The sequence below is a fragment of the Lonchura striata genome, chromosome Z (assembly GCF_050655825.1).
Source record: "Lonchura striata isolate lonStrDom1 chromosome Z, ASM5065582v1, whole genome shotgun sequence".
Classification (NCBI taxonomy): domain Eukaryota; kingdom Metazoa; phylum Chordata; class Aves; order Passeriformes; family Estrildidae; genus Lonchura; species Lonchura striata.
This window is the reverse complement of record NC_140740.1, coordinates 78,148,570-78,164,149: the sequence shown is the minus strand read 5'-3', so window position 1 is coordinate 78,164,149 and position 15,580 is coordinate 78,148,570. Positions and strand designations below refer to the sequence as shown.

Here is a 15,580-nt window from a genome sequence, read left to right as displayed (position 1 = left end):
CACATAGGTTTCAGAATTAGGTGCCATTCATGGGACTTTTCAGTCTTTATTCAAACAGCACGTCTCATGATGTATTCCTGTGATTGAGAAGTTCTGATATCAGGCCCTCAAAAATGTGTCTCTTAGTTATTCTCTCACAGTATTTTCTGAAATCTGGCCAAGAGCTTCCCTAACAATCCAGAAAATGATGGCTTATATGTTCAGAAGGAAGGGGTAGTACTGAAGACCCTGAGAGTTCATATAGTACATCAGGTTTGGTTTTGTTGTAATATACAGAGATAAGTACTGTTTTCCAAAAAGAGGACATAATTCAGAAGAGTTCTTTGAAGGGGAGATCTTGTTTTAGATTCCTTGAAATATATCCAAAATTCCATTCTGTTTCTGTACTTTTTTTATATTTAGCTTAACCCATATCTGTCAGTTTGCAAGGTAAGAAGACAACAGCTAAGAAGCTGTACATGAAGTTGGATAACATATATTTAAATTTTCATCAGTTCATCTTAGTAGTTACAACAGCTTCAGCTAATACTTGGTTTCCTAGACACAATTCACATTATTTAAACTGTTCTAAAATATAAGGACAGTTGTGAAGACATTGACTGGTTTCCTATCAAATCCAGTTATGGAAGGATATTAAACCATGACACTGTCCTGAAGGACAGCTATGGAGTCTTTTTGTACACTGGTAAGGTAACACCTGCTTTTAATCTCCTTCATATCAGGAATTTCTCTTTCACACAGAAAGTAACTGTGTACTAGAAGTCTTAAGATTACACAAGTATTCAAAGCCCCTTGTTCTAGTAATCTTTAAAGAGGTATTTCTGTGGTCCTATACTTCGGCTGACTGCCCTATATCATCATAACTTGCTAATCTTAAAATCAGAAGGAGGAGACTGTGGAGATGAAAACACCAGTTGGTTAGAGAAGGCACTAAGTATGCAGGTTTGATCTGTTTATGGACCATTCATTTAAGAGGTGGATTCTATGATACTTGTGAGTCTTCTCCACTTGGAATATTTGGTGATTCTGTTTCCAAGGCTGTGCATTTTGAGACCAGTTAGGCATGGATCTTTCATCAGGCAATAACAACTCTTTAGAGCTGCGTTTTACTGCACTGAATGTTCCTTGGGGTTTTTAGGTGCTAAGATTGGTTGTTTTGTATTATAGTTTTAAATATAGGCAATATGTGACTGTAAGAAGGACTTTTTAGACCTGATAATAATCTCATGGAAGACAATAGAAGGGAAGCTTCAGATAAAGGTTGTCAAGGACATGCTCCTGAGAAGTCACAAAGTTCAGAAAGGAGTCTAGGTGAGGCAGGACCCATCCTAGTCTCAGACTTAATCAAAAAAGCTTGTCTAATGGTTTAGGTAGGTGTAATTCAACCTTTATGTAACTTTCCCCAACAGGATTGCAAAGGATAGGAAACCAAACATATTTATATGAATAAAGTATGTTGTTTTTTGAAATTGATGATGATAGTGATTAGACAAAAAAACTGTAATCAGAGTTACTTCCTGCACAGTATATTTATATCCACTACTTTTTTTAAGCAATATGGAAGTAATTATATTAACACTAGCAAAATAATTATTAACAGGAGATTTATGTTACTCAACCATACCTATGACCCTGGGCAACTCTTTCATTTGGTCTCAAGGAGTAGCCTTGAGGGAGTGTCCCCACTCAAGGGAGGAATTTCCACATGCAGTCCTGGAAGGAGTGTGTTGCAAGTGTCTGCTGTAACAAGAGGGACTGGGCTTTCATAGTATAAAGTGATTGACTGTTCATATGTTTGAAGCCAGCTGTGTCAGCTCAGCAGCCTTCAGCTCAGCACCCTTAGCTAAATTATTACTATTATCACTTGCTGGTTCCTTTAAAGAATGTCTATATTCTGCATCCTCACAGATATGAATTTCTGTAGGGAAATATTGTTATTCACATTGTCAGGATATTTAGCTTTGGGATTGATGTGTCAGGATGGCCTCAGTATTCTTTAACAACCAAAAAACCCTCCTCTCCATATATAATCAATAACATGGGCAAATATGGTAAAGTTCAGGCTTTTTTATCTCCTCTTGTGCAGAGCATTATGCTACATATCAAAGGCAAAAGATGAATAGCTATCAAAAATGTGGTTGAAAATTACTATGCACAAAATTTACATGCGAAGCAGTCACTGCAGAACTAGGTTCTGATCTAGCTGTCCTTCTGAGGCTTCTTCAATCTGTGTGGAAAAAAAACAGATTCTGTGTCCTATATTTCTTATTCACAGCTCAAGGTCCCTCATCTCTTCTCAGGTCTGCTTGCCACAGTTTATCCCTGGTTTCAAATTTTGAGGCTTTTGTCTGTGTCTTTTATTACTGAAATATGGCTCAGAACAGCATTACTGTGATAACTTTCACACAGCCTTTCTGAGAAATGAGCCAAGTAGTGATTTATGCTCTTTTGCATCTTAGGCTATTTAGGTTCTTCTTTTTAATTACTTTTCTTGTATTTTGCTAGGCTAGAAATGGGAATTTTATAATTGTATGAACTCCATGTCTTGAATTGCCTCATTCAAACATAGGAGAACTAAAATGAAAAAAACAAGGGGTTTATCACAGCTGTACTGTTACTCTACACATATTTTTAAGTATCCAAGAGGCTTGTCACCTGCTAGCAATGTATCAGCATGGTTTATAAGATATTGCCCTCCCCTTTCCATCTCCATTATCTGTCAATAAACTTAAAGAACAAAACCCTTTGACTGTTTATATAGGTATACATCTAGATTTTTAATTCTCTGTGAAAGAGCACACCATTCAGCTTAAGAAATTAAATAGTGTCAAATTTTTGTATTTTAGAGGTTTTGAATGCTGAAAAAAAAGTTAATTTTTCATTTAATTGAAACCTTAGAAGACTCAGTTGTCAATTGCTTGCATTCAGAAAATCTGCTCTGTAAATAAGTGCAGGCAAATTCATCCCTGCTGAAACTTTATTGATTTGAAATTAAAATCAGCTTCTGGTAAATGATCCATATGGGAAATACACAGTTTGATTAATCAAAGGAAAGCATCCTTTCTGATGTGTGTTAGTTGTTGCTAATGCAGTTCTTGCAATTGTTGAAATTAAATGTGCAAAAATTTAATGGAATTTAAGAGTGGTGTATGTGCTGGTGCTAGATAATGGTCTAATGGACTGCATGTTAAAAAGCAGATATCAAGGCATGTATGAGTGTGAACCGTTTTGTGGTTTACATGACAATATAGGCAACTGTAGTCACAGTGCCAGATAAACAAAAAGTGGAGTGCTGTTCACACAAAGGGGAAATCTTTAAATCAATTTCTAGTCTATGTATTTCATAATTTTAAAAATGAAGCAAAAGTAGCTTAGCATCCTAATAACTACACAGAGCAAGTTTGGAAAGCTCAAGCATCGCCGAATAAATTTTCTTTCATCAGGGTTAAAAGTTTTTAACCTGATACAGCACTTCAGGCCCACTGAAACTATACTCAGGTATTTTCTACCCTAGATGTGCGATTTTGGACCATATCTTTAGTCACCTTGAATTTTGCTCTCTTGTGGCTATTTGATAAATTTGCTGATTTTTTTTTTTTTTTATATTTTCAATGTTAGTGATAATGATATTGTCATCCCAGTGAAGCTAAGGAAATATGAAAGTAAAAGCTCTTTAAACATACATCCTAGCAGACAGGAACCGGGGTAATGAAATAATACCCATGCAGTGCTGTGATTTGTTTATATTGATGGTCATGGGAGAGGGCAGAGGATTTTTAACCTCCAAAAGCAAGAAAGGTAGATCATAAAATTTAAACTACATATGAAGAGCATAAAAATTGAATTTTAGAAATAGAATATCTAGACATATCTGAAAGAAAGCAAATCTTCTGCTAGAATTTTAGTGCATAAATCCAGGACAGATTTCAAGCTGCAGTCTTGTTTATAATATGGTAGTTGTAATGATGAAGAAATTTTTGACTGAACTGATGAATGGTGCCACCTTATATAACTCCCACAAAAGACCACTGTGCGTTGCTTGGAGTGGATGTGTGAGGAAATTCCCATATATTCCACTTAACTGACTTGAAAATAAATGTAATAATATTGTAAAAACAGAAATCAAAAATAATGGAATTTCACAGGCAAAATTTGAAATATGAAATATGCATGATTGCTTAGATTTTAAATCTAGAACAAATTAGTCAATATTAATGCATTAAAAACATAAAAAAGCCTAGGAATTTTTTCAATCATTTAATAGTCAATTTATTGATGAATATCACATAAAATGAAGGAGGTTGTTTATCAATTAGTATGTATATGTGACTAATGGAAACTCTAAACTTTGATTTAATTCTCCCAGTAACCATTGATCTTTCATTTACTTATGAGCCATCAAGTAAAACTGGCAAGTTCTTACTAAAATGAAATGGAAAGACAGAGATTCATGAGTTAGCACTTCAGAAAAAATATTGCTAAATGTGTTCAGTAAGCTAATATACTGCAAAAAATTATATCACATATAGAAACATTTTTCAAACATTGGTATTTAAAATAATATAATAAGAATTATAAGCAAAATCAAAATATTTTTTGTGTTACCTGTGTGTTAAAATCAGCATGTTCTTCATAAAAAGAAACTGTGTAATGCTTGGAGTTTTTAACAGACTTAAAGCATGAATCCTGCATGCTTGGGCAACTTGAATGTAGATTTTTGGTACGTTGAATACAAATCTCAATATTGGCATGAGACAGTGGAAAATAAAAAGAGTTAAAAGCCCCCTGAGATAAAATTCAAATAAAGGAACTCTACATACAGGTTTTCTCTCCTTTGAAAATTATTTTTCAGATTTGCTGTTAGTTTGCAACAAAAGATGTTTCATCAGTCACTATAGAACATAGATTCAGATGCAATTGATGAAAACATATGCTTCATATTAAAGACACTGACAAAGAAAGAGAGAAGAGAAATAAGATGAAGACTTCAAAGTCAATAATTCAGGAAGTTTAGAGATTACAAAATTATGTTCCTGTAAATCTTAGACTATCCCTGTGTGTTCATACATTTTTGCACAGCCTTGTTTAGTATATGTGGTATCTGCATCCCTGTGAGAAGCTGTTTAAGACCTCTCCAGATCTCCCCAGAAACATCCACACCATACAGCATGAAATCTGAGAAACAAGATCCTTTTGACAACTATTATGCAGCTAACTTCTGTGCATCACCATGCCCAGATGTATTCTACAGCCAAAAGCGAATAGAGTTTGGTACACTCATTAATCTTACTGCAAGGACAGGACACACTGTAAGGAATGCTGGGTGAGAAGCTAACATGCTCTACTAGTGCTTCCTGCAGGACTGGGCAAACATTTAATATCTGTGATGTTTCAGGTGGCAGTCAGATGCTGGGAGGACTCCTGGCTGCTGGACAGTCAGACAAAAGAGCTCATGAAGAGCCTTTGACAGAGAAAAGCATCATGTGAACCACTGTAGTGGTTTTTCAGGAAACATGTTGCAGCTTCTGCCTGGTGGTCAAGACATTGGGTTAATACAGGCTGCTGGAGATATGCTGCTTCTGCTCAGTGGTTATTATTCTTTATGGGTCATATATTGTATCGGTCAGAAAAGGGCTAATAGATGACTTCTGGGACTGCATTTTTACTGTAATCCCTCAAATCAAATAGCCCTGACATTAGAACACTGTGTATCTGTGTCTCTCTCTCTTCTTCTTTTCTGGATGTAGGGCAGCATGGTGAGGGGGTATAGACTACCTGGTGGCATGCCTTGCAAAAACTCCTGGAAAGTACTGTACTAAAGACAGGAGAACTTAACCTCAGGCTAGTACCAAGTAGTACTGCCATAACAGACTGATTTTCAGGCCTTTTTTTTTTTTTTTTTGACATCCTTCTAACTTCCATTACTTCATTCTGAATAAAGTTCTGCAGTCACCAAGGGAAGATGTTTTATCTCAGAAGGAGTTTACAAGTTATGTACTCAGCACAGTCTGCCAGACTACTCCTGTTGGCTGCAATTCAACCCTGCCTTTCAAGTGGAAAGTTCAAAAATGTCACCAAATTTAGCACGGTGACACCTAACTCTAAGAAGGCTTTGGGTTAACACAGCATGGCAGAATGTTGCTGTGTCTGTAAGTGTTCATGCATGAACTGAGGTTTTGGAAGTTAAGGTGGCAGTTAAGTCTTATGTGGCGTGTGTCACAGATACAGTATGTGATGTGAATGTGGACCACTCTGTCTGTGGGTGTAAGGGCCCTTATTTACCTCCCATGCCAACTGATTATAAAGTTTTCTTGTTTGATGCCAGCACACTGTTCTGCACAGCCACTAAAAGATGAAATTATGTGGTCATAAGGAAAAGCTTTCAAATCCGCTTGAGAGTAACTGAAATGCAGCCACTGAAATCATATATTTACATAAAATTCAAAATATTGATTTAGATAAAGAGGGGGAAAATACACATAGTTTTTAACTCCATAGTTTTAACTCCATAGTTTTAATTCTGTTACAGTTTATATACAGTTTGCTTATAAATATGTGGACAACTGTTTTACATATATGGGACGTTATGTTTTTCTCTCAGCTCTTTCTGCTTGGCTCTGTACAATGGACCTCACTTCTTCTGCAATGTATGAATACCTGTATAGTTTTCCACACCTTTATATTTAAATGACAATATTACATCCCTCAGTAAAAATTTCTTTTCTTTTTCTTTCCTAGAGGAGGTAATGTCTAGAACTTGACTCGTGACTCTAAACAGAATTAAGCAACATGTAGTATTTAGTTATGAATTTTTCTAAATCTTGAAGCCCATACAAGCATAAAATTGGATTGTAGCTAACTGATTGTTGTGGAAACTAGATATGTCTGTTCTGGTTCTGTGTATGCATGATTTAAGAATTTTTCAAGGTGCCTCTTACATTGTGTTTTTCAGAGTTAGATCTGAATATGTTCTTAAATAATGGGTATTTTTTAGTTTTTATCACACTCTTTTCTGGTAAAACTCACCAGATGTTGTGTCTGAATACTTGCATATTTTGCAATTTATTTCTGTAAATCAATGTTTTCTCTTATGAGATTGCTTGATTACCTACCCTTGACCTTTCCCACACAGCTTTACAGGGAAACTAGCATGATCTGAGTAAACAAAAGCAAAAAAATAAGGAAGACAAAGGAGCACTGAATTGATTTCTTTTCTTCCTTTTAATATTTTTCTGATTAGTAAAAATACTGAGATGTAGCTATGCAGACAATTGTACCTGTGCTTGAAACTGCATGTGTATACCTCATACTATTTTATCATTTTGCTTACAGATTTCTTGGTTATTTTAAAGAGCATATTCAAATTTGCCATCTAACTATGCTTTATTGTTTCATATGTAAGCTTTTATATCCAGGCCTCACATAACAGAATAATGCAGAATCACTGAGGTTAGACAGAATGTCTGGAGATCTTCTAATCTACATAGAATGAAACTGAGGTGTATAAAATAAAAATATAAAATTTAGATTTTTTTACTTAGAGTCTTGTTGGTAAAAATTACTCTGTAGAATTTATTGTAGAACTTCAAGAAAGACAAAATCCATTCCTAATAATTTAGAATAATTATATTTTGTTACAGGTATCTAGTAATCTAGTGTACATTTTCAGAATACTTGCTAAATAGTATCAAAATACTTTTGATGCAACTATATTTTGAATTAGAATCAGAGAATCATCAAATTGCTTGAGTTGGAAGGGACTCCTAACAATCATCTTGTTTGAAACCCTTACATTGGAGATGGACATTTTTCATTAGAAAATATTGCTCAAATGACCTAATTTGTTTTTGTATATACTAGTTTCATGTTAACTTGCTTATTTTTAGAAATACTTTTCACTCTTTTTCATTGTTTTTAAGGTGCTGGTGGCTGGTCTCCACTTGTGTCCAACAAATATCAGTGGCTTCAGATTGATCTTGGTGAGAGGACTGAGATTACTGCTGTTGCTACTCAAGGTGGTTATGGGAGCTCAGACTGGGTGACAAGCTACCTTCTGATGTTCAGTGACAGTGGACAGAATTGGAAACAATATCGTCAAGAAGAAAGCATTTGGGTATGTACTTTCAATAATGAGAATTAAGTTTCTGCAAAAGATTTAAAGGTGACTTACTGTGTATTGTTGCAAATCTAAACAAAGCTGTAGAATATAAAGAACTACACTAAAAATGTTTAGATAATGAAATATACAAAGCAATTTAGCTCTTGAAAGGATGAAAGACAGTAAAAAGCAAACAAGCGTCAAAATTCTAGCCATAGAAGTACTCCATTAAGACACAAGGAATTATTCTGAGGATTAAAAATGTACTACAAAACCTCTTTTGTCTTGCTATGTATGGCAAACTTCTTTTTCCCAAAAGCATTGATCCCAGTGCATGAAACTTGGTTTTTTGTTATGGTTAAAAAACAAAACAAAACGCTTTATTTTTTATGCAATGTTTAAACTGATTGTAAGAATACAATGAAACAACCAAAGGAAAAGAAATCTTAAGCAAGCAAATTCCAGTCTATTTAAAAAAGCAAATAAATTAAGCAATATTTAAGTTCTGGTCATCAAATTCAGAGTCTGGTTTCTGATGCTGTAACCTGCTTATCTCTGACCATCTTTGTAAATATGATAATTAATAAGCCATTAATAAGATCAAGAGTTTCTTTTTGCATGAATATAAATGACAGAAAAGTAGAAAAAACCTGAGAGATTGTGTTCCAAATCTGCATGAAAAAGTGGACTATATAATTTTAGAAAAGGCTTGCATTTTTCTTTGATCCCCGATAATTGGCAGCTTGGACTAGAGAAAGAGTATTGGAACTCGTGATATGTTATTGTATCCTGTCAAGTGAATTCTGTTCTCCATGCATAGAGCTGATTTATTTCTAAATTTTTCTAAGTCTTGTTTCTTGCTGCAGTTAAAAATTATGCTAAAATGTATTTCATTTTATGCATTTTGATTTTGTTGACTTTTAATTCAAAATGTTCATGTCACTCTTACTGTCAAAGCCTATCTATGGTATAATGAGATTATGCAGTGTTTTACTTGTTGCATAATTATCCTGCTTTTTAAATTTGCTACATACTTCTGCTTCAGATTGTGTTTTCATAACAAAGAGAAATAAATGAGTTTCTAATCCATATGGCTGTGGGGAGTTAGAAAATCAATCAATTTTCCAAATATTAAATGAGCATAAGCTGCTACAATATTGTCTTTGCTCATCTTAAGGCAGTCTGACAAAACATATCTGAGAGGTACGGCAGCTCGGTCTCTTCCATGATGGCTCTTTTGAAATTTGATATTGATATTGCAAATAATGATGCAGATTGTTATTTCTTGAATATTGCCACCAGTAAAATATCAAACGAAAGTTAAGAAAAATAGTTAAGTGTTGATACATACATTGGATAAAGGGGGTTGTTGGATCTGTATGAGCTAAAAAGTGAAGCTTCAATTCCATCATCTCAAACTTAATAAAAAATTATTATTTTAATGATTGCAATGCAGATTGAAGGTATGGCTTGCAGGCAGTAATGAATAATTCAAGGATGCAAACCATCAAATTCAGGGCAGTCTATTGATCTTTTTTATGTATCTTTATTTAGGAGTTCTGCTTCTAGGGGAATATATTTTCTCTTTTCTAAACTAATACACAGATGTAGTCTCAAAGTGAAACTCTTAAATCCCTATTTATTTTATAGATTTTCTCTGACTTATCTCTTTATGCTGGCTTCTTAAATGACATACTCAAGTTCATTAAGGCAAGAACCTCCAACATTTTATAAAGTGTACTGTGTTACTTCTATCTTATGTTTAACTGACTCATTGTCCTGTTACAAGGTTACTGACCAGAAGTAACTTTTGGGGTTTTCTTAATACTATTCTGCATTAGAATGATGGAAGTTGTTCAGTTCTGAGGGCGCTGTGTTGAAATCTTCACTAGAATTTTTACTTCATAGCCACTTTTTGTAGACTTAAGTAGAGATAATTGTCCGCAAATTCACCACTTCCTGCTTCCCATTTTTCTTTTCAGAAGATAGTTTTGAACTGTCTTTGTTTCCTTATGGCTTATCTTAAGGTTCTGAAACTCCTGTCACTGTGCAGCTATTACAGCTTTTTCATCCACTGTAAAATTTTTATAGCAACTGAGGTCAAAGAATACTATCTACACATCTGCAAATTATCCAGTTATCAAAGCTCTCTTAATAGTCTGTGGAGAGGTAGTTCTTTCCAAGGCTAACTCCTCTGACCATAGGTGTCTTGCTTAGGTTGTAATGAACCATATTTCATTTTCCCCTGCTTATAAAACACTTGGTTGTGTGTTGGTGCTGAATTTGGATGTAAAAATTCTGAAGTTAGGTGAGATTAGCCTCTCTCCCTTCCCTGCTGCTAAATATTAAATATTTGTTTTCACTTTTCTGTGTATTGGGAATTGGTTTAGAGAGCAACATGGTGACTGTAGTCTTTACTTCTGCAATATATTTTGCTCTCCGTGTTCTAGTTTTCTTGTTGTACTGATGACCTAAATGTATGCATTACTTGCTGTCTCTTAACTGTAGAAAGATTGTATTTTATTTGGATTTAATTTATTGCATAAAATAATTTAATTACTAATTACTAGAGGAGTGTTGGAAAGACTAATTACATTATATTTAATTCCTAGCTCTCCTGTCCCTATAGATAAAGTACTGAAGTATTTTTAGCTATATGTTCTAAAATAGAGTTTTTCATATTTCAACAATACATTTTGATCTCTGTCCTTACTGATCTTACTGTCACTGTTTCTTTAAAGTTAATTGTAAGTATTTTCTGCCCCGTTCTTGGCATTTATTTTAAGATTTTTTTTTTTCAGTCAGACCTTAGTAGAATCAATATTTACATCTCTTTTAGTAATTGGTACAGTTCTGGTCAAGATGTAATTCTCAAGTGAATTAGTTGTTATATAGTAGTAAAGAACATATTTTTGCACAGAAACAGCTCCCTTTGATAATGATTAGTTGACTCTTGGAAAGAAATTAATTAAACTCAATTTTATATTTTCTTTAATTTTACCATAAATATAGAAGTTTTTGAACAACACATGTTGTGCCCTTTTATATTCTTCAATCTTTTTATCGTGTTCCTATTCCTTAGGAGATAGTTTCAGAGGCAGTAAAGTCCAAACTTCCAAGCCAAATCTTTTGCATTGTTCTTTTTTTACCTTTAAAATGAGCAGAGGCCTCAAATCTCTTTGTATATTAAGTTATCAGATTTTTTCCTCTGGAAATGATGGGTTTTTTTCACTTTTCTTCTGTCAGACCTCAGGAGGTATACAGTAAAACATAACAAAAAATACATTTAAATTTTAGACAAGAAGTGCTAGGAAGTCTTATGTCTTTAAATACTACCTTTATTAGAGGTATTGCTATTTATTCATCCTCGTTATTTGTATTTGTATTCTTCCTCATAATTCTAGATATCATCACCTGTATTTTGGTGATTATTTATTTATCTCTTTGGGGCTATGTATACTGATCCTTTCAACTAGTATAATTTCTAGATTTAACTAAATTCATGGTTTTGTATGACGAGTGTTTTTGTGCTGTGTACTCTCTCCTTGACTTTACTTATGGCTCTTCTTTTAAAAGAAGAGTAATAAGATAAAGAGATTAAAAGGGAGGAGTTAAGAGGGAGAAGAAGTATAGCAATTTACAGTTTGAATAACAAGTTTCCAATGGCTGACGATTTCAGTGAAAACAGGAGTCAGATAACTCATGAAGAAAAGCATCTCAATGTCATTCACCAGCAGGAGTTTTGAGGAAAAAAAGAAATGTAATTCCTCTCTGATTTAAGGTTGAATATTTCTTCTCTGACACACCTATGGAAATACACATATATTCAGCCTTCAATTTTGTGGACTTTTTTTCTTGTGAGAATAATAATTTATATATTCCACAGCTGGAAATGAATTTGCACTTTTATTTGTTTTGAATCTTAAAAATTATTTCCAAAGAGAGAAAATAAATCTATAGTCAAAAATAGCTAAAATGTAAGGAAATTATGACCATTTTAATAAATTTTCCTTTAGAAGAAAAATTTGTTTATGTCTGTTTATTTTTGTACATATATTTACGGTCTGAGGTCTACTGTGTGTTTAATTTAACTTAGCTGAAGTTAAAAGTGTAGTTTTATTGTAATATCCTCAACCCTGTGAGTTTGCACAGAAGTATTTTCACTGTAACATTTATTATTCTTATGGTATGTAGCATAATTTTATGAATGGTAAAGAATTAATTCTGTTTGCATTGCTACACAATTGCTTCACAACTTCCTTTTTAAAGGAATTGGGGCTTTATATTTTATTGGAGACTCCCTATGGTGTAAAATAACTCACAATTATGCAAAGTTGCAGGTTAAGAAATACAAAATCACAAGTATTCTGTGATAATCACATTATAAGTTTAAAGAATACATTGTTTTTATAAAGCTGGTGACTCTTTCTTAGACTCAGTGATACACGTCTGCTATGCTCCTCCTCCTTAGAGACCAGTCATCATTCTTGATCATAATTTGCTCCACTTTAGTAGCAAAAGACTGCTACTTGTATATATGCTACTTTTTTGGACCCAAAAGGTTTTTCTGTTGATTTCTTCTACAAGGCAATAGGGACTCTATCACTATATTTTCCATAGGTACAGTTTTGAAGTATTGTGACTTCAGACTGCCTAACACTTCTTCTGTAAGAGAGAACCTTTTTCTCTATGGATTAGAGCATATAATAATGACCTCCATGGGGGACTCACACTGGACCATTGAGTAGCTGAAGGACTGCAATCTGTGGAAAGGACACATGCTTAAGTACAGAAGAGTGCGAAGAGTCACCCCCCTTAAAGAGGAAATGTGTGACAGAAAACACTTCTGCTGGAAGACATCCTTGCCCATGGCAGGGGTTCTAGGACTAGGAGGTCTTTAAGGTCTTTTCATACAACAAGCCCCAGCCCATCAATCCAGCCTGTTTGGATCCCTCTGTAGAGCTTTCTACTCTCCAGCACATCAACACATCTGCCCAGCATGGAGCTGTTTGTGAACTGACTAAGGGAGCATTTGATGGTTTTTGTTGACTGCTGTTGGGATCATCCCTGTACGGGCCACCAATTATTGGTGTCAGTGCTTGGCACCAATTGACCAACATCAGTTTATCATCCTAATGTAAGACATTCACACCTCTCTGTGAGTTCTCATGGGCAGCTCCTTGCAACACTGACTCTTTTTATCTTTCTTCCACACAGCCAGCTGACTCCTTCCTGTCCCTTACAGCACATACTGACCCTTACTGTCTCTCACACAACTGCCTGACCCGTCCTCCTTGCAGCAACAGCCGACAAACTCCAGCTTTCCTCTCAGCTAGCTAACCCACTCTTCTATAACACCCATTCTTACTGGACATAGCTGTGCCTTATTAAGTGCAGGGCTGTTTGGTAATTAGTCTTTTGTAATTAGTACAGCTGCAACTCCTCAGGGGTGAGATTGCTTTCAGCACTATCTCTATTCTCCTACAATCCATCCTCCCACAGACTGGGGAAAGATGAAGGGGAATACAGGAAGAGGCAGGAAAAAACAAAGGAGGAGAACATTCTTGACTTGGAGTATAAAAGGAGCTTAAAGGGAAATATGAAAAATTAAGTATGAAGAAATGCAAGGAATCTTGGGTAGAATAATACAGACAGGGGACTATTGTGCAAATGCTTTTGTGAAATTGTTTGCTGGCATAAACTTCTGCTTATGATGAGGACATTTTAATATTTATTTAAGACATATAAAACATAAATTTTCTGAACTTATTTTATAAGCCTTTGCATTTCTTTATCTACTTCTGTTTTAAAAACACTCTGACCGTAGTGCTATTTTTAGACACTTAAATGGCAATCTAATAATGGCAATCTAATTTTGCAGTCACAATGATTAATGTACTGTATAAAATATCTTATATTAGGTGAAAAGATGAATGCATGCATCAAGGTTAACCTGTCCCAGAATATTTAAGGTAAGTTAAAAGAAAGGAAAAAAGATTGAAACATCAGCAAAGAATGTAGTGCCTTAAATAAAACCTATATAATTTTTGTGGGTAAACATTAAAGAAATTGTTAATGCCAGAATAGGTGAAATATATATTGATGTTATGTATATGATGGCAGACCATATGTGAAAAAAACCCTACACACACACACATTTACAAACCGTGTATTTAATCAAGGACAGCAAAGCGCCTTGAAAATATGCAAATCCAGCAGCACACAGAAGCAAATAGTCTCTTAGATTTAAACATTCACAGATTATTTTACATATCTGTGTTAATGTTGCAGTCATCAAATTGTCAGCAGCTTTGGGAAACAAATGTAAACGTATTAGGATGATACTTTGTTATTCTGAAGATTTCCACTATGCACTCTATTAACTGTGTACCAGAATTGGTTTCTGGGACTGATCTTGATGAGGGCTATTTTCCAGTCAGTTTCCAGCTGCATCATAAGCAATAGCAAAACAGCTACAGCTTTCCATGTTTGGGTACTACAAGAGAAACAACAAGCATCCGGTTATTTACTTCTGCCCTTTCTGCATGTTTAGTTAGTGAGCTTGTGCTATAAATGATTCTGTGCTTCTAAGATGGAGAAATCCTGTAAATGACATTGCTATTATCTTGAGTTGTTTTTGCAAGTTAAAAATAGTGCATTTTCATTAAGGAAATTATTTTCTTTAGATCTCCGATTATTTGTACTCTAAACATATTATCTCTAAATATATTGATGCTAGTGCACCATTTTTCCATTATAATAATTCACTGTGATATGTGATGAATTATTTTGTATTGCCTTTACCTATTGGTTGTCTTAATAACATTGTAATGTTCATATGTGTGCAGAAAATGCCATAGAAAGCATTAGAACTACAAAAAAATTAGTTATTTGTCTTGCCTCTCAGGTGCTGGCTGCTCTCAAGTGATATTGCACTGATCCCTATCATTCTCATTCTAATATGAGAAGCTTGTGCTTGAACACATATGCCTTCCTGAAAATGACTTATGATGGATGAGGAAAAATGTACTATGGCTGGGAAAATATTGTCCCTATTTTCTGCAACAGACAGATTGTGTGCTTGAAGAAATCAAGCTGCCTTTGAAGAAAGCATTTCATTTTATAATCAGAACAGAGTCTGTTCAGTTTGCTCAAGGCTTATTGAGCAACTAAGTAGCAGCAGACCATATATTCAGCTTCTCTCTTGTTTATTCCAGCCACTCTCCTTAAATAGAGCAAAACTACTTTCAGATGTGAACTTCAGACTTAATTTGAACAATGTCTCTGTCATACATGGATTTGTTTTATGCCTTCAGAGAAAACCTCAGATTATTTTGATTATATAATGTCTTAACCCTCTTATTGTGATGGTCATGCCATTTTAATAGTTTATGAGTTATTTTAATAATATGCCATGTCTACAATTTAGTAATATTTGACTTATTTTCACATTTCCCTTTTAGACACTTAAATTTCCTTTAC

At 34.4% G+C, this 15,580-nt stretch overlaps 1 protein-coding gene across 1 annotated transcript in view; it reads left to right on the top strand.

The window, feature by feature from the left end:
• Window positions 1-15,580, top strand: part of CNTNAP4 (contactin associated protein family member 4) — a 203,388-nt gene that overhangs the window by 67,675 nt on the left and 120,133 nt on the right. Inside the window, exon 3 of the mRNA XM_031507421.3 lies at window positions 7,920-8,113. Within this exon, the coding sequence (XP_031363281.2) occupies window positions 7,920-8,113 (194 nt within the window). The remainder of the gene's footprint in view (window positions 1-7,919; window positions 8,114-15,580) is intronic.